The sequence below is a fragment of the Peromyscus eremicus genome, chromosome 9 (genome assembly GCF_949786415.1).
Source record: "Peromyscus eremicus chromosome 9, PerEre_H2_v1, whole genome shotgun sequence".
Lineage (NCBI taxonomy): Eukaryota > Metazoa > Chordata > Mammalia > Rodentia > Cricetidae > Peromyscus > Peromyscus eremicus.
The window spans coordinates 66,528,988-66,551,763 of NC_081425.1; the positions used below are offsets into that span (position 1 = coordinate 66,528,988).

The following is a 22,776-nucleotide window of genomic DNA, read 5'->3' on the forward strand; positions in this document are numbered from 1 at the left end:
GCCAGTGTAGACCTGAGTATGGACTTTTTTACAGAGATGAGAGGTAGAAATTTGTACTTTATCCGGAACCGGCGTACTTTTCCCCTTGGCCCCTCTTGGCTCTGCCTCCACGATGGTAGGAAAGTTGTGTTTTGGAGGGCAGAGGAACTGCTCTGTGGTGTTATGTCCTCACAGTGCCTGTAGTGGTGCTATAGGAAGCTGCTGCCTCTTCCCGTGCAGGCGGGCAGGCCTGCCTTCCTTCTTGGCTGGAGAGTACGTTCAGGGATTTCCCCTTAATGATCACCGACCCTGGGAGCACTTTTTAGTTTCCAAAATGAAAATGATCCGCAAAATAAAATAAAAAGGATGTGGCTGAAAGCCGGGCGGTGATGGCGGTGGTGCACGCCTTTAATCCCAGTACTTGGGAAGCAGAAGCAGGCAGATCTCTGTGAGTTTGAGGCCAGCCTGGGCTACAGAGCTAGTTCCAGGACAGCCAGGGCCACCCAGTAAAACAAAGTTTGTGGCTGAAATGATGGAATGTGGACTCTAAATTATATAAAGAAGCTAGAAGCAAAACCGAAGAGACTGGGGGATGGGCTGCAAGTCTCAGTTGAAGGGAAGAACAAGTTTAGAGGATGACGAAGTTTAAAGGGCAGTATCTTAGGGTTTCTACTGTGTGACCAAAAACCACGGCCACAGGGAACTCGGGAGGAAAGGTTTTATTTCACTTTACAACTTGTAGTTCATATTCCAGAGAGCTCAGGGCAAAACTCAAGGGAGGGACCTAGAGGTAGAAACTGCTTTGGAGGCCATGGAGGAGTGCTGCTCACTGGCTGGCTCCCCATGGCTTGTCCAGCCTGCTTTCTTTAGCACCCAGGACCACAGTGCCAAGAGCGAGTGGGCCCTCCCACACCAATCAAGAAAAGGCCCCCGGGCTTGCCCACAGGCCATTCTGATGGGGGCATTTTCTCAACTGAGGTTCCTTCTTCCCAAGTGACTAGCTCATGTCCCTTACATAAAACTAGCCAGCACAGGCAGGAAGGTGTGTTCAGAGTTCTTAGGAGATCTTGTGGGGCAGACTTGGGTGTGACCGGTGCAGGCCTCCAGTCTGAACACTCAGGAGGCAAAGGCAAGAGGACTGTAATTTCTTCTTTGTGTGTGTTGTGTATTTGCACATGTACGTGAGGGTTCACATGCATGTGGAGGTCAGAGAAGGAAATTGGATGACTTCTACCTTTGTATTCTTTTTTTTTATTGCTGTGATAAAATGTTTTTATTGTGTTCTGACAAATAAAGCTTGCTTGGAGTCAGAGGGCAGAGCTAGCCACTAGTTAACCATAGCAGTCTGGAGGTCTATACAGAGAGGAAACAGGAACTCATAAGGTGGGGCTGAGACAGGATCTCAGCCCAGGATCTCAGCCCTTTGAGAGGAAGGAAGAGAAGGGGTAGGAAGTCACTGGTGCCTGCTCCCCTGCTTCTCTGTCTTTCAGGTTTTTACCTGATATCTGACTCCTAGTTATTATTGATAAGATTAATTAGATTTACACATCATCAATAATACCATAACCAAGGCAACCTACAGAAAAAAAGTTTATTTGCACTTAGAGTTCCCGAGGGTCGTGTCCTGAACAGCAAGCAGGAACTGGGGCAGCCTCTCAATGCCTGCCCCCAGTGCCATTCTCCTACAAGAGCACACTGCTAAAACCTCCCCAAACACTGCCACCAACTAAGACAATGTGGGGCATTTCATTCAAACCACCAACTTTGGGTGATTTTTGTTTTGAGACAGAGTCTCTTATTAAACCTGAACCTCCTCCAAAATGATTATACCATCAGTGACTTATCAAGTCCTACCAGAGAGTGTGACCCTGCTGGCACTGAAGTTCCAAATGCTATTGGAATTCAGCTTTATAACCAGTGAGATAAAGAATTACCCAGAGGACACCATAGTAAGGAGATGCACCCAGTACTGCTCATCACCGATTGCTGTGGGATAGTTGTATACTATGAAAATGTATTGATGTGATTGGTGTAATAAAAGACTGAAAGGCCAATAGCTAGGAAAAGGTTAGGCAGGACTTCCAGAGACAGAGAGGACTTGGGAAGAAGAAGGCAGAATCGCCAGCCAGACATGGAGGAAGCAGCATGGGATTAGGTAATGAGCCACTCAATAGACTTACATTAAAATAAATGGGTTAAGTTATAAGAGCTAGTTAGGAACAAGCCTAAGCTATAGGCTGAACTTTCATAAGAAGTCTTTTGTTTGTTTGTTTGTTTGTTTTGAGACAGGGTTTCTGTGTAGCTTTGCACCTTTCTCTGTAGACCAGGCTGGCCTCTAACTCACAGAGATCCGCCTGGCTCTGCCTCCCGAGTGCTGGGATTAAAGGCGTGCACCACCACCGCCTGGCAAGAAGTCTTATTGGTTTAAATATTAAGGCCACTCCATGTAGTTAAAAGGGAGGTTTATTCTATGGGGTAACTTACAAGTGAAGGGATAGTTTACAGGGTCTGTGAAAGGTGAAGCGCAGTCCAGCGGTGTTCTCTGGAGAACTCTACTCAGTGTACCTCCAGTGTCCAGGATCCAGGAACCGAGAGAGCCGGCCCATCTGGATCTCGGGTCTTCAGGGGTCCTCTCTCGGCTCGGCCTTGTAGGCATGACAGTTACCAAAGCCTCAATTGGGGGTGGCACTTCCAAGTGAAAGCTGGAACGGCTACCCACTACCAAGTCTCTGTGTTGGTATTTGGGAGCTGGCTGGCAGGACAGAAAAAGACTTGTTACAACTGCTCATCACCTGGCCCTAGATAGGTAGTTTGGTAACAACTCCATCTCTCATCATGAATGTAAGGCAAACCCAATTTGTTCAATGTACCAGGCTCCCAAATCATGACACAGAGACTTATTATTAGTTTTGAATGCTTGGCCAAGCTTAGTCACATTTCTGGCTAGCTCTTTTAACTTAATCGGTTTCTCTTTATCTACCTTTTGCCTCGGGGCTTATTACCTTCCTTCTGTATATCTTATTCCATTGCTTCTGGCTGCATCTCCCTCATTCTCTCTTCCTTCTTTCTCCCTCTTCTCTTGAGCCGAGATTTCTCCTGTTTATTCTCTCTCCCCGCCAGCCCCGCCTATCCTTTCTCCTGCCTAGCTATTGGCTGTTCAGCTTTTTATTAGATCAATTAGGTGCCTTAGGCAAGCAAGGTGAAACAGATACAACACATCCTTACATCGTTAAACAAAATGCATCATAAACAAAAGCAACACACCTTTACACAGTTAAAGTAATATTCTGCGGCATAAACAAATGAACACATCTTTGCCCAGTTAAAATAATACTCCACAACAGTTCAAGGCACATGTATTTAAACTGCCCCATACATACAAGAACACTAAGTTCTAAAAACACAGAGATAAATTAGTCTTGGAAGGAGTTCAACATTACAAAGGCGATACACGAGAAACACCAGCACAGCGAGATAAAGTGATGTAAAGAAACCTGGGAGGGGAGGCACAGAGGGACTCCGTGAAAACTGTCATCGCGCTGTTCCGAGTGGAGTTCTCTAGTCAGGTAAGCAGACAATGTCAGAGTGAGCAGTCTACACAGGGAGAATACACAGGTTTAAGAAATGACATCCAAGGTTTCTAGTTGAACCAGACAGTGCTCCGGAAAGTTAGTACACTGGAGAAGTATTAGGCTATGGCTCTGTAAGACCTCATGTTAAGCTGTTTTTTTACTCTAGTCTTCAATGTCATGGTCAAAGAACATTGCACATAAAAATTGGAGCTTATTAGAACAGTGCGGTGTAGAGATGGCTCCATGGTTAAGAGTGCTTGCTCTTCCAGAGGACCTCAGGTTTTCGTTCCCAGCACCCACATTCAGCAACATGTAACTACCTCTAACTCAGGTTACAGGGGAACCAATGTCCTTTTCCAGCCTCCTTGGGCACCCACACACGGAGCATACACACACACACACACCTTTTTAAAAACTAGAGTAAGGGAGAAATAAAAACAAATAAAGCACAGTGGTTCACCCTTACAATCCTTGCTCAGGCAAGAGCTCACTGTAGGTCTGAGGCCAGATGAGGCAACAGAGATCCTGTCTCAATAAAACCTCCAACCAACCACAAAACCTGATGCTCGGCACCTTCTTTCCTGAGGTACTGCGTTTTCAACAATCCCTCCAGCAGCAGTTTGAAAAATGGTCCTGGGGTGGGGGCTAGGGAGGTGGGAGTGGAGACTACCAAGATGGTTGACAAGATGGTTGATGGTATGGGGCCTTTCCACCAAGAAAATCATGGAAACACGTATGGAAAGATAACAAGGGAACAAGTCAGGGGAGCTTGCTATTTGAGAGGTTCTAACAGAAGCTTTGATTTCTGGCTCCAGTGGGTAGGTCATCAGCAGAAGATGACTCCACACATCTTTTTTTTTTTTTTGGTTTTTCGAGACAGGGTTTCTCTGTGTAGCTTTGCGCCTTTCCTGGGACTCACTTGGTAGCCCAGGCTGGCCTCGAACTCACAGAGATCCGCCTGGCTCTGCCTCCCGAGTGCTGGGATTAAAGGCGTGCGCCACCACCGCCCGGCTACTCCACACATCTTAAGTTACTCTTATCTACAAAACTCCGTCAGGCCTGCCCCAGTAATGCAAGCATTGCGCACTTGCAGTCCCAGCTACCCACCAAAGCTGAGGCAGGAATGTTGCCTCAACTGGACTTCAAGGCCAGACTGGCCAATAGAGCAAGACCCTGTCTCGAGGGAAGCAAAAAGGACCAAGCAAAAGCCACTGTGTGAGACTCAGTCCCAACTTCCTAGAATCTCACTGCCTCAGGACGATGGGTGGATCAGAAAAAGACAGTGGTAGGAGTGGGTAAGAGAACGGCTGCTTGTGATTTCCTCCAGTACTTGCTTGCCCTCGGAGAGAAAACTTTTGTCAGCTTCCTCCCATTTTGCTCCACGTTGCCAAGCGAGTCAGTGCTCAGAGGGAATCCTCCAGGGCTGAGCCCCTCCAGAATGGCCTGAGCCAGAGAACAAGTCAACGTTTTCAAAGTAACTGCAAAATTAGGGAGAAGGCCAAGCGTCCCACACGGACCTACGTAGGAACAAAATGATGGACGCTAGGTATGGAGGTGCGTACCTAGAAACTCCGAAGGCGGAGAGACTGGAAGTGAAACCCGGGAGACCCCGAGTTCGAGGTCAGCTGGGATTCCTGGTTTATAAAACTAAAATCCTACCTCCGATTAAAAATAGCCGTGTCAGCCAGGCGGTGGTGGCGCATGGCTTTAGTCCCAGCACTCGGGAGGCAGAGGCAGGAGGATCTCCGAGTTCGAGGCCAGCAGAGCGAGTTCCTGGGCAGCCAGGGCTACACAGAAAAACCCGGTCTCAAAAAAACAAAAACAAACCAGCCCTGTCAGTCCACCCAATATGCGGGGTGAAGCGGCAAACTGCAGGTGCCCCTCACCCAGCTCCCGCAGACCCGTCGAGGACAGTGACCGGGTCTGTGATGTCCGAAAGCCTCCTCGGAAGGACACCTTGAGCAGGTGCTGGAGGCCACAGGACCCTGGCACGGGAACACGGCATAAACCCTCGCCCCGCCCAGGTAGGGGCAACTCTCCGCACCAGGGCCAGCCTCAGCAGCCGGGGACCGGTCCCGCCTTCGGCCGCCCGCCCGCCCGTCCGCCGGCGCTCCCACTCCCCGGCCGTCTCTTTCCGGGCAGCCCGGGGACGCGCAAGCCTGCGTGGGAAGCCGCCCGCAGCCGGCGCACGGGCATCCCTGAGTTCTCCGGAGAAGGAGCCTTCCCGGAGCTGAGGTCCCCGCCGGCGAAGGCGGAAGTGGTAAGACTGACGTGTCCGGGCTGCGGTGCTGCTCGCCGGGAAGAACACTTGCATCGCCCGCGGGCTCGGGGACGGAGCTTGGCGGAGTCGCTAGCGGGGGCCCGACCGCTGGCGAGCCGGAGCTGTCTGGGGAGCCTCCGAGCGAGCCAGGAGCGGACGGCGGCGGCGCGGCCGCAGCCGCGGCGATCAGGCGCCGAGGCGGACAACCCCGAGGAGGTCCGCCGCCAGGTCCTCGCCGAGCCTACTGCTCCGGCGCCGCTCTCTGGGAACCCGGGCAGAAGCCCAAGGGCAGCTACGGGGGCCTGCGAGGCCGCTGGCGCCTCTTTGGCCAGCCGGTCCCTTGCAGTGAGGGTCCCGAAGCTGCGGCGGGTGCCTCTGCGGGAGCAGCGAGCCCGCCGGGCGTTGCCATAGAAACGGGTTGGCTCGCGCAGCAGAGGTCCCGGGTGGGGGAGGCCTGCGAGAGGCGTGAACCCCAGGTTGGGAGGACTATCGAGCGCGCACGCAGAGCCCCGTCTTTGGGATAGAAGTCTTGTGGTGCGGGGATCGGGAGGCCAATGGGAGGAGGTGGAGCCAATGGGCGCTGGAGAGACCAGACCCGGGGCGTCACGATTTGACACCTAGTTTCTGTAACCACGGGATTCCCCCAACAGGTCCTGCTGCCTTAACGATGACAGTCCTAGGGCACCCTCGAAGTTGGAGCTGCCAGTGTTTGCCAGTCCTGATACTGTTGCTGGGCACAGGCCATGGGCCAGGGGTGGAAGGTGTGACACACTACAAGCCCGGCGACCCTGTCATTCTATATGTCAACAAAGTGGGACCCTACCACAACCCCCAGGAAACTTACCACTACTATCAGCTTCCAGTCTGCTGTCCTGAGAAGATCCGCCACAAAAGTCTTAGTTTGGGTGAAGTACTGGATGGGGACCGAATGGCCGAATCTTTGTACGAGATCCGCTTTCGGGAGAATGCGGAGAAGAGAATTCTGTGTCACATGCAGCTCAGTTCTGCACAGGTCAGCTCTCCACATTAGTTATCACTTAGGTCCCCACCCCCCTCCTTGCCAGAGACTAGCAGTGCCTTGCATTTATGGTACCTTTATGGAAACTATCTGTTTGGACTCTAACCACAACCCAGTGCTTAGATGTTCAGAACGGACTTTTCAAGATTACATGGATACTGAGATGCAGAACTGATATTAGAGTCCAGGGCTCCTCACTCCAAACTTCTCTGTCAGTAACAGGTCCTACTTAAGACTCCTGTGTAATTCTCTTTCCTTTCATACATACCTTGACTCTTTCTCAGCTCCTTTACTTTCTAACTTTTTTTCTTTCGCAAGTTCTGGCACTTCTTAATTGATTCCAGTCTTTTTTGGTTTTTCGAGGCAGGGTTTCTCTGTGTAGCTTTGCGCCTTTCCTGGAACTCACTTGGTAGCCCAGGCTGGCCTCGAACTCACAGAGATCCGCCTGACTCTGCCTCCCGAGTGCTGGGATTAAAGGCGTGCGCCACCACTGCCCGGCGATTCCAGTCTTTCTTTACACTTTGCCCCACTTATTTTTCTGGGACTTTATCCCATCAAAGTCATACTTGCTCTTTTTGGGGACCGGTATACCAGAATCAATCAATGAGTCTCAATGGGAGTCAGTTTTGTTCCCTTAGGGACTTTGGCAATGCATAGAGACATTTTGTTTGTTTGATTTGGGGCGTTTGTTCTTTTGTTTTGGTTTTGTTTGTTGAAATAAGATCTCACTATGTAGCCCAGGCTGGCCTCAAACCCAAGATGAACCTTATAAGTGCTGGGATAATAAGGATGTTCTTTCTATGTGATGGCTAGCTTTGGAGACATTTTTGATTGTCACAATCAAAAATGGTGTGTAGTGAGTAGAGATCGAGGATGCTGAATTTTGCAATGCACAGATCAGCATCTCCCTACAACACAGAATCATCCAGCCCAAAATATGAGTACTGCCAAGTTTGAGAAACACCGAGTTAACTCTGAGAGGCTTTGTGTACTGACCCCTGGCTTATTCTCTGTAGGTGGAGCAGCTGCGCCAGGCTATTGAGGAATTGTATTACTTTGAATTTGTGGTAGATGACTTGCCAATCCGTGGTTTTGTGGGCTACATGGAAGAGAGTGGCTTCCTGCCACATAGCCACAAGATAGGCCTCTGGACACATTTGGACTTCCACCTAGAATTCCACGGAGATCGAATTATATTTGCCAATGTTTCAGTTCGGGATGTCAAGCCTCACAGCTTGGATGGGTTACGAGCTGATGAATTCCTAGGCCTTACTCACACTTACAGTGTGCGCTGGTCTGAGACGTCAGTGGAGCGTCGGAGTGACAGGCGCCGTGGCGATGACGGTGGCTTCTTTCCTCGAACCCTGGAAATCCACTGGCTGTCCATCATCAACTCCATGGTGCTTGTGTTTTTACTGGTGGGTTTTGTGGCTGTGATTCTCATGCGTGTGCTTCGGAATGACCTGGCTCGGTACAACCTCGATGAAGAGACCAGCTCTGGAGGTTCTAGCGATGACTTTGACCAGGGTGACAATGGCTGGAAAATTATCCATACAGACGTCTTCCGCTTCCCTCCATACCGTGGTCTGCTCTGTGCCGTGCTTGGTGTGGGCGCCCAGTTCCTGGCCCTTGGCACTGGTGAGGCGATATGATTGCTCTCCGAGGGTAATAGATAGGTTATTATAAAGGTTCAGTGGGCCTCCTCTTCTATGCAAGGTGAGAGAAAAGCGTAAGGAATCGGTAGCTCTAGTGAGGTTGTGTGTGGGTTCTTCTGACCATAGAACCAGGGAAAGGTTATTGCATGAGACCCTTGATCTGGGTTAAGGGGGATGATTTCTCTGACGCTGAGGTGTAGGTGAGACCTAACGAGCTTTCCACTACTACCCTGTAGGCATTATTGTCATGGCGCTGCTGGGCATGTTCAATGTGCACCGTCATGGAGCCATTAACTCGGCCGCCATCTTGTTGTATGCTCTGACCTGCTGCATCTCTGGCTATGTGTCCAGCCACTTCTACCGGCAGATTGGAGGCGAGCGTTGGGTGTGGAACATCATTCTCACCACCAGTCTCTTCTCTGGTGAGAACGTCCCCTTTTGTGGTGGGTCTGCCTAGATTTAGGGACTAAGAGCACATCATGGGTCCCGGGATAGAGTCACAATGTGGGGAATAGAGGGAGGATTTTTAAAAATATTTATGTTTATGTGTATGTTTTGCCTGAATGTATGCATGTGCAGCACATGCACACGGTGCCTATGGAGGCCATAAGAAGATACCTGACCCCCTGGAACTGGAGTTGCAAATGGTTGTGAGCTACCGTGTGGGTGCTGGGAACCGAACCCAAGTCCTCTGTAAGAACAGCAAGTGCTATTAACCACCGAGCCTTCTCTCCAGTCCCTGAACCGGGTGGGTGTTTCATAAGAAAAATCCGTCAAAAATAATCTATCTCTTGCCGGGTGGTGGTGGCACGCACCTTTAATCCCAGCACTCAGGAGGCAGAGGCAGGCGGATCTCTGTGAGTTCAAGGCCAGCCTGGTCTACAAAATGAGTTCCAGAACAGTCAGGACTGAATAGACTCTATCTAAAACAACAACAACAACACAACACAAAACCAAAAACAGCATGACCACTATGCCTAGCTTTTTCCATGTGGGACCTGGGGACTGAACCTCGGCTTTCATGCAAAGCACTTCTCCAACTGAGCCTTCCGTTCCGCAGACGCCTTGCTTAAAGAATGTGGTGTGTGCACACTTGTGTGGGTGCTGTGAACTGTGCGCATGGGGAAGGCAGCGGTCAATGTCAGGTGTCTTCCTCAGGAGCTCACCTTGGTTTTTGAGCCAGGGTCTGTCACTAAAGCCGGAGCTCACTGAATTAGCTAGAGTGGAAAGGCCGTGGAGTCCTAGGGATCCTCCTGTTTTGCCTTCCTTGACTGGGATCATGAGCTCTAGCCACATCTGACTTGTTTTTGTTGTTTGTTTTAAATGTGGATGCTGAGGATCCAACTTGGATCCTCATGCTTTTGGGGAAAGAGCTTTACCGACTGAACCATTTCCTCAACCTCCTTAAAGAGCATCCTTGAATTTATTTTTGATATTCTTTTTATTTTGGAGGTAGGTTCATTCTAGCCTTCAAACTAGATTGCCTCCCCCTCCCCCACCCCCATCGAGATGGGGTTTCTCAGTGTAATGGCCCTGACTGTCCTGGAACTCACTTTGTAGACCAGGCTGACCTCTGCCTTTGGAGTGCTGGGATTAAAGGCGTGTGCCACCGCCGCCCTGCTAGATTGCATTTTCAAAGACAGTAGCAGTCTACATTCTGAACCTTGTTATTTCCAGTGTGGTGTATTTGATTTATACCCCACTACATTTATATTTGAAGCATGGCTTTCAGAGAACAGATCCTTAACCCAAATGAGTGTTTCATGCTAGGAATTATCAAGGCCATGGCAAGACAGGTTCCTGAAGGCAGGTAGATTTTCATCACTCTCGGACCACGATGAAGCAACTGTCTTGATTCTTGACGGCATTGGGTGTGGGGCAGAAGGTGTTCAAAAAAATAAAGAACAGAGAACAATAAGCTATAAAAGGGTCAAGGTGAATTCAGTCAACTCTGGACATCTGGGAGCATAGTTGGGCCCTGTAAGTGGCAGGCTACTTCACCCCTTTCCCCTTAGGTCCAGTCAGAGTGGGGTGTCACGGGGATGTTGCTCCTACTGCTGACCCTCCCTCCTGCAGTACCCTTCTTCCTGACGTGGAGTGTGGTGAACTCAGTGCACTGGGCCAACGGTTCGACACAGGCTCTGCCAGCCACCACCATCCTGCTGCTTCTGACGGTCTGGCTGCTGGTAGGCTTCCCTCTCACTGTCATTGGAGGCATCTTCGGGAAGAACAACGCTAGTCCCTTTGATGCACCTTGTCGCACCAAGAATATCGCCCGGGAGATCCCACCCCAGCCCTGGTACAAGTCTACTGTCATCCACATGACTGTGGGTGGCTTCTTGCCTTTCAGGTATCCTCACTTCGTACCATGGCCGTTACTCCTGGGGGTTTTAGTTTGGTTTGGTTTTGGACATTAGAGGGTTTTTGTTTTGTTTGTTTGTTTTTTTGAGATGGTCTTATGAGGCTGGCTTAAAACGTACAGTTCTCCTGCCTTGGGTGCTTGGATTATAGAAGTGTTACCACGCCATTGTGGGTTTTTGATTCAGCGTTCCCCTCCATCACTTCCTCAAAACCATAACCCAGTAACAATCCCCAGTTCAGAGAGCTCATTCGATTAGCCTCCTGTTGCTAAACAGGAGAGCTTCAGCAGTTCAGATGTGAGGGTTTCTCTTGTGAAGCTCTCTCCTACTCAGACAACAGAAAGAGTAATAAAACGGGCTTTAAGCCCTGTATCAATGTCTGTGGGACCTGGTTTCTCTTTAGTGTTTACAGAGCCTAAGGCCTATTTGTTTACTCGTTCAGTTTGCTGTGTACATTTTCAACAATACAGCAGAAAAAAAGAGAGTACAGTATCTGCTTTTGTTCCTTTCTCTTGGGGCCTCGTGCATTATTTGGCAAGTACTCTACCACTGAGTGATATCCCAGCGGCCCCCCCCCCGCCCTTTTTAAAGATTTATTTATTTTTTAAAGATTTATTTATTTATTTAATGTACATTAGGGTTTTGCCTGCATATATGTCTGTATGAGGATGTCAGGTCACCTGGAACTGGAGTTAAAGACAGTTGTGAACTGCCATGTGGGTGCTGGGTGTTGAACCCAGGTCCTTTGGAAGAGCAGCCTGTGCTCTTAACCACTGAGCCGTCTCTCCAGCCCCACACAACCCTTTTTGTTATCTTTCATTTTGAGACAGTCTAAGTTTTCCAGGCTGGCCTTGAACTTGCTCTGTAGCCAGATTGGCTTTGAACTTGGCAATCCTCCTGCCTCAGCCTCCCAAATAGTAGTAGTGTAGTCATATGCCTGTCAGGGAAGATGTTCATGAAATAAGAGCAACTAATCAGGCAAAAGAGTCCCCAGGTGGCTTCCTTTTCCTCCGTGACTGCACTGGGGAGGGTGTGGGTGAGTCCGGCACAGCGCTCTAGCGCCTTTATCGCTGTGTCCCGTCTCTTCCGTCCACAGTGCCATCTCTGTGGAGCTGTACTACATCTTTGCCACAGTCTGGGGCCGAGAGCAGTACACTTTGTACGGCATCCTCTTCTTCGTCTTCGCCATCCTGCTGAGCGTGGGGGCTTGCATCTCCATCGCACTCACCTACTTCCAGTTGTCGGGGGAAGATTACCGCTGGTGGTGGCGGTCCGTGCTAAGCGTCGGCTCCACGGGACTGTTCATCTTCCTCTACTCCGTCTTCTACTACGCGCGGCGCTCCAACATGTCAGGGGCAGTACAGACAGTCGAGTTCTTTGGCTACTCCTTACTGACTGGTTACGTCTTCTTCCTCATGCTGGGCACCATCTCCTTTTTTTCTTCCTTAAAGTTCATCCGTTATATCTATGTGAACCTCAAGATGGACTGAGTTCTGAGGGACGGAACTGTTGCTGTCTGCTTTCATCATGCCCTATTGATTCCACTTGATAGCTTCTGACTGAATTGTGTGATGGCATTGTCGTCTTCCTAACCCCTTTGCTCCCTTGGGCCTCCCTTCTTTAGAGAGGACCTGGAAATTAAAAATCTCTATGATATAAGGAATATATATATTTGAACTTTTTAAGTTGCCTTACGTTTTGGTCCTGATTTTTTTTTTTTCTTTTTACAAATGAAAATAAAATTTATTAAGAAAACGGATCCTGTAGTTGGAGGTTTTGGTCTAGTTACAGAGTCCCCGAGGCCTGTTGTCGATGCCCAGTTCCTTTGAAAACCGAGTCCGCTGCTGCCGCCCAAACTCTGGACCCTTGGGAACTGTCGGCGCGGGGAACCCACGTCACCGGGGCTCTGTTTCTGTGGTTTAGCCGGTGCTCAGCCTGATGGAAGCCCAGACTGACGCCAGCCTCCAGCAGGAATTTTTTAAGGGAAACAAGCTGAATGACCCAGGCGACAGGAGAGACGCAGGATAACGCCCTTTCCGCCGGAAGTTGGTGTCCGAGTCTCCACGTGCCGTTCCTCCCCCCCCCCCCTCCCCACCCGGCCCTGTAGCGGCGGCTCAGCTGCTGCCATGGAGCCTGCGGATCTGGAGCAGATCCTAAAGGAGCTGCTGCTGCCGGACACCGAGCGCATCCGCCGGGTATGGGCAAGCCGGGCCGGGCCGTGGGGGAAGGGGAGGCTGGGGGGAAAGCCCGGTCTTGACCCCCAGCCTCCCCCCAGGCCACGGAGCAGCTCCAGACCGCCCTTCGGGACCCTGCTGCCTTGCCTGCTCTCTGCGACCTGTTGGCTTCCGCGGCCGACCCTCAGGCGAGTTACCTGCTCCTCCTCGCCCGAAATTCTGACATTCCTCCATGTGCCCCCCTCTCCGGTTCCGCCCCAGCCTCCGCCCCCTGCGGTCTGTTCGTCTTCCTGCCGTCTGCCATTCTGACTTGGCTTACCTCTCCTCGCCCCAGATCCGCCAGTTTGCAGCCGTCCTGACCCGCAGAAGACTGAGCAGCCGCTGGCGACGCTTGGCCCCTGAGCAGCGTGAGAGGTGGGCTAGGTCTGGGATGGGAGGGGCCAGGCCTAGTCGATTCTTTGACAGGCCGGGTACCGAGCGTTCGCCCCCTGTCTTCCAGCATCAAGACCCTGGTCCTGACAGCCTTGCAGAGAGAGACCGAGTAAGTGCTTAGCGCCCTCTCCTGCGGGGTGTGTGTGTGTGTGTCCTAACTGATTTGGGGCTGAGGTCCTCTCAGGGCCGCGGCCTTCTTTTTTAACCCCAGCCTGGGACTTAGAGATTTCATTCAGTCCTAGAAGGTGGAGCCTGTGAAAACCAAAGTTTTTGAGAATGGGTGAAAATGATCTGCCAAACCCAAAACCGGAAAATGAGACTGGAATCCAGCCTGTCCAGAGGGGCTGCACAGATCTCAATGTTCCCCTCCTTTCTCCCCCACAAGCTGTTGGCTTCTGGGGTCTGTCTTAGGGAAGACACTGTGCTCGAAGGAGGATGCTTCTCTTCTGGGCACTCCTTGAGCCCGGGGCATTGCCTGCAGGGGAGGGTCGTGAGGATTATGGCTCCGTCTCTGCTCTGTAGGCATTATGTCAGTGTCAGCTTGGCACAGCTCTCAGCCACCATTTTTCGAAAGGAAGGCCTGGAAGCCTGGCCTCAGTTCATGCACCTGCTTCAGCAAAGTACTCACAGTACCAACAGCCCCGAGAAAGAGGTACGGGTACACCGTGGGCAGCAGGGGGGGACTCAGAGGCTGGACAGACCGCGGAAGCCTTCTCCTCTCACCTCCTACTCCTGGACAGGTGGGACTCTTGCTGCTGAGTGTGGTGGTGTCCACCCAACCCGAGGCGTTCTACCCTCACCAGCGGGGGCTTCTGCAGCTTCTGGCTGACACTCTGGGTGAGACAGGCGCCCCTAGAGTGCTCTTCTACTCCCTGCGCACTCTGACCGCCTTGGCCCCCTACCTCAGGACCGATGATGTGGTAAGACCCTGGCCGTCACACCTTAACCTCCGTCTCTGCCAGCTCTTTGTGTCCTTACGTTTGGAAGTTCTGGCCCGAGATGCTTTAGATTTTCACTCTGCCTTCCATTCTTCCTAACAGTTGAGGGGATACCGAGGGGGGCCGGGCCCGACTGGTGTGCCTGGGATCCTCTTCTTAGACTGCATTGCCATGAGGGAGCTGCTAATGTCTGGGGTCTGGGGTTAGGCTGCATGTGCTGTCTGTGATTCAGCCCATCCTGTGTCCTCCAGCCTCTCGCACGGATGTTGGTGCCCAGACTCGTTACGGCAGTGAGGACTCTGATCCCCATAGATGAGGTGAGGACAGATGGGAGGGATCTCCTTTTTGGGAGGAAAACGGAGGCCCATCCAGTCTGGTACCCTATGGCTTACCTATCTATCAGGTAAAGGCCTGTGAGGCCCTCGAGGCCCTGGATGAACTGCTGGAGTTAGAGTTGCCCATCATCACTCCCCACCTCTCTGAGGTCCTCACATTCTGCCTGGAGGTGAGCCTGCCGAGGGTGCCGCCCCTGATCCTGGCTTGGCTGGAGTTTCCTTGCTCGTTCCTGATTTTTGTTAGTGTCTGTGTAGGTGGCTAAAAACGTGGCCCTTGGCGATACAATTCGTGTACGCGTCCTCTGCTGCCTCACTTTCTTGGTCAAAGTCAAAAGTAAGGTAAGTACCCTCTGGGGTATGGTACCCCATCCCAGCATCTCCACTCTTAGTCATACTCTTGGGGTGCTGTTCTGGCCCCGGCCCAACAGCAGTCTCCTCCCCTCTTAGGCCTTACTGAAGAACCGCCTCCTGCCTCCCTTGCTACAAGCCCTTTTCCCAATTATGGCTGCTGAGCCACCCATAGGCCAGTTGGATCCTGAAGACCAAGATTCTGATGATGATGAGTTGGAGATCGGGCTGATGGGGGAGACCCCCAAGCACTTTGCTGTACAGGTATACGTTAGTCTCTTGGCCACTGGGACCACACCTCAGAGAAACAACTCAAGGGAGGAAGGGTTTCTGTTTACTGTGGTGGGAAAGGAATGGCCAAACCGTGGTTCAAGTCATGGCCACCAGGAAGCAAAGCAGAACAGTCTACGTTATCGACGGGAAGCGGAGACGGGAAATACAAGAAGGAGCCAGGGCTCGAAAGATCCTGTAAGGACCCCAGCTAAGCCCTACCTCCTACCTTTTGCTCCTCCTGGTGATGGCATTAGATTATTTCTCCATCAAGTAATTAACTGATCATTAGGTCAAGGCCTTCCTGATCTAATTTGCTCTGAAAACACCATCACAATCTCCTAAGCATTTCTCGGTACATTGAAGCTCGTAATTAAAATCAACCATCTCAGCCAGGTGAGGTGTGGGTGTACCTATGACCTCGGCTCCCAGCACTTGGGAGGCTGAGGCAGCAGGATGGTGAGCTTCAGGCCAGTCCGAGCCATCCTGTCTCCCGCATAGAACCGGTCACCACAGGTTTATGGGACAGGGGTTAAGTGACTATCAGAGGTTAGAGATGGAGTTACAGTCTCCCTGAACTTTTGCAGGTCGTGGACATGCTGGCACTACACCTTCCCCCTGAGAAGCTCTGTCCCCTTGTGGTAAGTGTGACTCTCCTGTTCTCACTGTCCTGGGTAGGTATGGTCCCCTAAAGCCAGGGGTAACTGGGTACAGATAGGTGTGATGGGCCTGTTGGGAAAGTAGTAGGCAGACTCTGGCTAGGCTTTCAGAAACATGCCGTGTACTCCCTAGATGCCCATGCTGGAAGAAGCCCTGCGGAGTGAGTTCCCGTACCAGCGGAAAGCAGGGTTCCTCGTGTTGGCTGTCCTGTCTGATGGTGCTGGTGACCACATCAGGCAAAGGTATTTCATTCAGTTCCTGTCCCCGGATGAGGCGGGTCACATCCTGTGGCAGCCCTAGTAACCCTGTTTCCGCTTTGTTGGTTTTATATTTTGTTTGTTTGCTTGAGACAGGGTCTCACTGTATAGCCTTGGCTGGCCTGGAACTCAGAGATCCGCCTGCCTCTGCCTCCCACGTGCTGGGATTAAAGGCGTGTGCCACCACTGCCCAGCTTAATTGTTAATACTATTAGCTAGTCATGACATTTGCTGCCTTTCAGGAGTGCCCTGGAAGAGAAAAGGCTTTTCCCATTACAGAGATAAAGGATGGTTTTTACCGTCTGGCTCTGGAGAGTCCTGATCCTTCTCCGGAGGAGTGGGGAGGAGGGCAGGGACCAGGCTTCCTGTGTCCTGCCCCTCAGACTTGGCTCTTCTCCTCTGCCCGCTTCAGACTGCTGTGCCCCCTGCTGCAGATCGTGTGCAAGGGCCTGGGCGACCCCTCCCAGGTGGTCCGAAATGCTGCATTGTTCGCCCTGGGCCAGTTTTCAGAGAACTTACAGGTGAGCAAAGCTAAATGCAGACGGCTGCCCCCGCAGGAGGGAACGCCCCACCCCCCAAGGCTAGGGACCCGTGTCCCTTAAACGTCATCTCTTGAAACGTTCTTCTTGCCACTGTTGGCACTCAGGGGTGTGTGCTCCGCGGGGGAGCCTGACCGGGTCCCGCTGGTTTCTTCCCCAGCCCCACATCAGCAGCTATTCAGAGGAGGTCATGCCCCTACTACTGGCCTACCTGAAGTCCGTGCCCACCGGGAACACACAGCACCTGGCCAAGGCCTGCTACGCCCTGGAGAACTTCGTGGAAAACCTGGGTAGTGATGGGAGTGGAGAGTACAGGGAGGAGAGATACGCATTGGCTGAAGGGGGCTGCGGGGTGGGGAGGGAGCGTGGGAGGGTTGCAGGGACAGGCTGAAGGGGGCCGTGGGGTGGGAAGGGGGCGTGGGAGGGTCGCAGGGACAGGCTGAAGGGGGCCGCGGGGTGGGAAGGGGGCGTGGGAGGGTCGCAGGGACAGGCTGAAGGAAGTGGGTTTTGCAAAAGGTCAGAGGCCTGGGTTGGTTGGTAAAGAAGAAACTTTCCCACAGGGCCCAAAGTGCAGCCCTATCTTCCCGAGCTTATGGAGTGTATGCTGCAGCCCCTGAGGACCCCCAGCAAAGCCCGGACCAAGGAGCTAGCTGTGAGCGCCATAGGGGCCATTGGTGAGCAAAGGGCCAAGGAGGTGAAGTGTGGTGCGGGTTCACCCAGAAAGTCTGTGTCCCCACTCCTTGTCACCCGTTCTGTCCTGTCCTGTAGCCACAGCGGCCCAAGACTCCCTGCTGCCCTACTTCCCTACTATCATGGAGCTTCTCCGGGGCTTCCTGTTGACCGGCCATGAGGACCAACAGCTCGTGCAGATCCAGAGCCTGGGTAAGGAGAGGCTTTCAGGCAGGGCTGTCTGCACCCAGGAAAGGCCAGCGTTCACCTGTTGTTTCCAGGGACCTCTCCCAGGGCAGATGGGTGTCTTCCTTTAATGAAGAGCTGTCTTTGTGTTGTACCTGAGAGAGCAGGGTGCCTCCACCTACCGCCCTTGGCTCTCCAGTCGGTCTGCACATCTCAGTGCTGGCTGAGCTCTTGCCCCCACAGAGACCCTGGGAGTGCTGGCCCGAGCGCTGGGAGAGTCCATGAGGCCCCTGGCTGAAGAGTGTTGTCAGCTGGGGCTGGGGTTATGCAGCCACATAGATGATCCCGACTTACGGCGCTGCACGTGAGTGACCCTTCCCGGTGCCCCCGCCTCTCCCGCCCACCCACCGATACCGATCCTTTGATTCTGGACCACAGCCAGGTTTCCTGGGCTCTCCCGTGTTGCCTGTCTGTAACAGGCAGCACCATACAGAGTCTCTCTCCCGTCATCAGGTACAGCCTGTTTGCAGCCTTATCGGGGTTAATGGGAGAGGGCCTGGGACCCTACCTGCCGCAAATTACCACGCTCATGCTGCTGTCACTGCGGTCCACCGAGGGCATTGTGGTGAGCAGAGGCTGGGTGTTACTGGGCCGGTTAGACCAGACTAGCCCTGTGGTGGGATTGGTCTCCCGGTCCCACCCGAGCCAGAGTCCCTGCTCTGCTTTCTTCATCTAGCCTCAGTATGATGGAATCAGCTCCTTCCTTCTGTTTGATGATGAGAGCGAAGAGGAAGAAGACCTCATGGAGGAGGATATGGAGGAGGAGGAGGTGGAGGACGACTCTGAGATCTCAGGGTAGGGGTGCTCTTCTACTTAAGAGTATAGACTTTGAAGCAGGTTGCGCATGCCTTTAATCCCAGCACTCGGGAGGTAGAGCCAGGCGGATCTCTGTGAGTTCGAGGCCAGCCTGGGCTACCGAGCGAGATCCAGGACAGGCTCCAAAACTACACAGAGAAACCCAGTCTCGAAACTCCCCCGCCCCCCCAAAAAAAGAGTATATAGACTTTGAACTGGGCAGTGGTGGTGCACGCCTTTAATCCCAGCACTTGGGAGGCAGAGGTAGGCGGATCTCTGAGTTTGAGGCCAGCCTGCTCGAGAAGAGCCAGGGATACACAGAGAAACCCTGTCTTGAAACACCCAAAAGTACAAAATGTACAAGAATGTCGACTTGGCTTCTGGACGTGGCCACAGAGCCGGATCTGCTCCTGCCCTCACGGCACTGTTCCCTGCCTTCCCCCAGGTACAGCGTGGAGAACGCCTTCTTCGACGAGAAAGAAGATACCTGCACAGCCCTGGGGGAGATCTCCGTGAACACCAGGTGAGCACCAGCCTGCCGCGCTGCTGGGGACCTGGGGACCGTCCCCAGGCCCCTTTCCCACTCCGTGTGTCTTTCCACAGTGTGGCCTTCCTTCCATACATGGATAACATATTTGATGAGGTGTTCAAACTGTTGGAGGTGAGTCAGTGAGTGGAATCCTTGACCTCCAGCGAGGGTCGTCTTGGCCTCGCACGTGCCAGCCGCACACCGGCCCTTTTTGTTCCAGTGTCCCCATCTGAATGTGCGGAAAGCGGCTCACGAAGCTCTGGGACAGTTCTGCTGTGCGCTCCAGAAGGCCTGTCAGAGAAGCCCTTCAGAAGGCAGCAGTGCCGGTGAGGAGCCGTCAGCAGGCTGGGCGCCCGGGGCCCTGGCCGGGCGTGACCACGGCTCTGGCCAATTGTGTCTCTAGCTCTGCGGTCCGCCTTGGCTCGGGTGATACCGTCCTACATGCAGGCAGTGAAAGTGGAGAGGGAGCGCCCCGTGGTGATGGCCGTGCTGGAGGCCCTGACAGGGGTGCTGCGCACCTGCGGGAACCTCGCCCTGCAGCCTCCTGGACGCCTCGGTGAGCTCTGCACGATGCTCAAGACGGTGCTGCAGAAGAAGGTGAGCGGGGAAGAGAAGCTGCGGGCGGGCACACGAGGTGTCGGGCCCCAGAAGAGTGGATTTCAGAGGCTTCAAGTCCGGCTCTGCCCGCCTCACCACCACCGTGGGAAGGAGACGGCGGGAGAGTGCCCTGACGGCTGCGTTATGTCTTCCACAGACAGCCTGTCAGGACACTGAGGAGGAGGAGGAGGATGAAGAAGGCGACCAGGTGAGAACTACAGATGAAAGCCATCTAGACCATGGAGTTCCCGCAGGGCCAGCGGCAGACAGTGCCCTCAGCTTAGCCTGGAGGAGGGAGCCAGGGCGGCTAAGAAAAGTCGGTGACTGCCGGCCGGAACGGGGCGCCCTCACCCCAGTGAGGTGGTGAGGTATTCAAAAGAGAGTGGTGTGCACTGGGCAGTGCCGGGAGAGATAATGGGGGGCCCGGGCTCTAAAGAGCCAGCCTGCAAACGGGTGAGTCCGTGAAGCAAGGGCACCCCAAGAACCACCTACAGCCAGCGGCAGAGCGGGGTTGGGAGATGCACAGTCCTAGAGCTGGGCCCTGGCGCTCCAGCCCCTCACCTGGCTCCACAGGCGGAGTATGACGCCATGTTACTAGAGCATGCTGGAGAGGCCATCCCGGCCCTGGCCGCCGCCGCGGGAGGACAATCCTTCGCGCCTTTCTTTGCCAGTTTCCTGCCGTTATTGCTGTCTAAGACGGTGAGTGCTCTGTCCTCCAGCCTCTCATCCTAGTCCAGCCACGCGCCCAGCGGCTGCACCCTTCCCACCTCACCTCCATGCCAATTGGTACCCCTTCAACCTCCCTACAGAAACAGAGCTGTACGGTGGCAGAGAAGTCCTTTGCGGTGGGAACACTGGCAGAGTCTATTCAGGGTCTGGGCACTGCCTCAGCCCAGTTCGTGTCTCGGCTGTTCCCTGTGCTGTTGAACGCTGCCCGGGAAGCAGACCCTGAGGTGCGGAGCAACGCCATCTTTGGGCTGGGTGTGCTTGCGGAACATGGGGGCTGCCCTGCTCAGGAGTATCCTATGCTTGCAGGAGGGGAGATGGGGTTGGACATGAGCCCAGGGATTCGATGAGGTGCTACTGCAGGGGGACGTCTGCCAATGTGTGTGTTCCTTAACTGGGGGCCAGCCACTTCCCTAAGGTACTGGGCCTCCTTTTGCCCCTCCTGGCGAGGGAGCGACATGATCGAGTCCGTGATAACATCTGTGGGGCTCTTGCCCGGCTGCTGATGGCCAGTCCAGCAAGGAAAGCAGAACCCCAGGTGAAGGAAGGCTCGTGAGGCAGGGGTGGAGGCCAAGGGTGGTGGAGGGACCGGGACACGTGGGCCTGAGACGTCTGTGTGTTCAGGTGCTGGCTACCCTGCTACATGCCCTGCCACTGAAGGAAGACATGGAGGAGTGGATCACTATAGGCCACCTCTTCAACTTCCTGCACCAGAACAACCCTGACCAGGTACCCTGCTGCTGGAGCTTTACAAGGAGTGTTAGGCTCAGTCTAAGGGTGGGCAGAGGAACTGTCACCGGGAACTGATGCTGGCGGATTTCAGGTGCTTTTTGTTGTTGTTGTTTTTGTTTTTTCGAGACAGGGTTTCTCTGTGTGTAGCTCTGGCTCTCCTGGAACTCACTTTGTAGCCCAGGCTGGCCTTGAACTCACAGAGATCCGCCTGCCTCTGCCTCCTGAGTGCTGGGATTAAAGGAGTGTGCCACCTTTTCCTTTGCTGTATCCTCGGCTGCCCCAGCTTGTTATAGCTAACGATGGCCTTGGGCCCTCAGTCTTCCCCATCTGTCCTCCAGCTCCCAAGTGCAGGGATCCCAGGCTGCACTACTATACTTAATTCTAGCAGTTCTAGGGATCAGATCCAGGGCCTCATGCACACTAGGTAAACACTTCTGCCAACTGAGCTCTGTGGCAGCTTCTTTTCTCCTGTCTGTCCCCAGAGTTGGCAGGCAGTCTGAGAATGTGAGAGTAGGGGCAGGCTTCTCGGGGAGCATTTTCCCACTTCTCTTGGGCTAAGCCAGTCCTAACTTCCCTAGGCTGATTTCCTAGGTCAGGGCTAGGAAATCAATCACCACCCTGCCATATACTGGAATCTGCTTCCGAAACGATTCTGCGTATATCAACTGCCTGCGTTTGGACACATGCTCCAGTATTCTTTTTGTTTGTTTGGTTTGGTTTTTTCGAGACAGGGTTTCTCTGTGTAGCTTTGTGCCTTTTCTGGATATCGCTCTGTAGCCCAGGCTGGCCTCGAACTCACAGAGATCCGCCTGGCTCTGCCTCCTGAGTGCTGGGGTAAAGGCGTGTGCCCCCACCACCTGGCTTGCTCCAGTATTCTTGTGTCACCTTTTGTCTTAAATCTTTTTGTGTGGGGGGGTGAGTATTTGGATGCTGGATTTCTGTTGGTTTTGAGGGTCTGACTTTAATCTTTGGTCACACATGTTATTACCTCCGAAAAGAGATTGTTAACCATGTTTCCTTATTCCTTCTTGAGTTCTCAGTTGGGTTGGGTGGCAGCTCAAACTTCTTCTCGCCTTGGTTCCACCCACCTGCTCTAAGCCCTGGGGCCAAGGCTGTCACTGCCAGAGTTGACCAGCCCTTTTCCACAGGTTCTAGACGTGGCTCCCGAGCTCTTGCGCATCTGCAGCCTGATTCTGGCGGACAACAGGATCCCGCCAGGTGAGGTGACAGGCACAGCTAAGGGCAAGGGGAAATGGGGACGGAGGGCGGCGGGACCCCGACCCTCATCGGCCCCCTCTCCACACTCTACCCAGACACCAAGGCGGCGCTGCTGCTGCTCCTGACCTTCCTGGCCAAACAGCACGCCGACAGTTTCCACGCAGCCCTGGGCTCACTGCCCGCTAACAAAGCTGAGGAACTCCAGGCCATGCTGGGCCTCACTTAGACTGCGGGCTCCCGCCGGGCCCTCGCGCCCCAAGACTACCAGTCAGCCCAGGCCCAGCTCATCTCACCAAAGACTGTATCATCATGGAAGTCAATCCTGCTTGCTGTCTTACCGGGTGTCTCTGGGGCTGGAGCTATACAAGCAGAGCTGTGACATCATACTGTAATAAAGGCAGCTTGTTTCCTGCTTGGACACTAGCTCTGAGAGCGCGAAGGCTAGAGGTGTGTGTTCAGAAAGGAGA

General features: G+C 53.3%; 2 protein-coding genes across 4 annotated transcripts; both read left to right on the forward strand.

Annotated features, from left to right (window-relative positions):
* The first annotated feature begins 5,686 nt into the window (after positions 1-5,686).
* Positions 5,687-12,507, forward strand: Tm9sf1 (transmembrane 9 superfamily member 1). Of its 3 annotated transcripts, none has more exons than XM_059273606.1 (6): positions 5,687-5,811; positions 6,462-6,823; positions 7,846-8,467; positions 8,721-8,906; positions 10,561-10,834; positions 11,941-12,507. In XM_059273606.1, the coding sequence occupies exons 2-6, from the start codon at positions 6,479-6,481 to the stop codon at positions 12,332-12,334; spliced, it is 1,821 nt and encodes a 606-aa protein (XP_059129589.1). In that variant the 5' UTR covers positions 5,687-5,811; positions 6,462-6,478; the 3' UTR covers positions 12,335-12,507. The 3 variants fall into 3 exon arrangements, with proteins under 3 accessions (XP_059129589.1, XP_059129587.1, XP_059129588.1); XM_059273604.1 differs by lacking the exon at positions 5,687-5,811 and adding an exon at positions 6,063-6,287; XM_059273605.1 differs by lacking the exon at positions 5,687-5,811 and adding an exon at positions 6,063-6,228.
* Positions 12,508-12,906: 399 nt separating this feature from the next.
* On the forward strand, positions 12,907-22,748 carry Ipo4 (importin 4). Its single transcript, XM_059273609.1, has 30 exons — positions 12,907-13,039; positions 13,120-13,206; positions 13,353-13,432; positions 13,518-13,559; positions 13,973-14,102; positions 14,191-14,370; positions 14,640-14,705; positions 14,792-14,893; positions 14,979-15,062; positions 15,171-15,335; positions 15,929-15,982; positions 16,134-16,243; positions 16,671-16,779; positions 16,958-17,087; positions 17,358-17,471; positions 17,566-17,679; positions 17,896-18,016; positions 18,166-18,277; positions 18,389-18,507; positions 18,953-19,030; positions 19,111-19,168; positions 19,257-19,362; positions 19,440-19,633; positions 19,791-19,841; positions 20,207-20,332; positions 20,443-20,651; positions 20,765-20,897; positions 20,984-21,088; positions 22,240-22,309; positions 22,405-22,748. Exons 1-30 carry the CDS (start codon positions 12,971-12,973, stop codon positions 22,533-22,535), a joined length of 3,249 nt encoding a protein of 1,082 aa, XP_059129592.1. The 5' UTR covers positions 12,907-12,970; the 3' UTR covers positions 22,536-22,748.
* Positions 22,749-22,776: the final 28 nt, after the last annotated feature.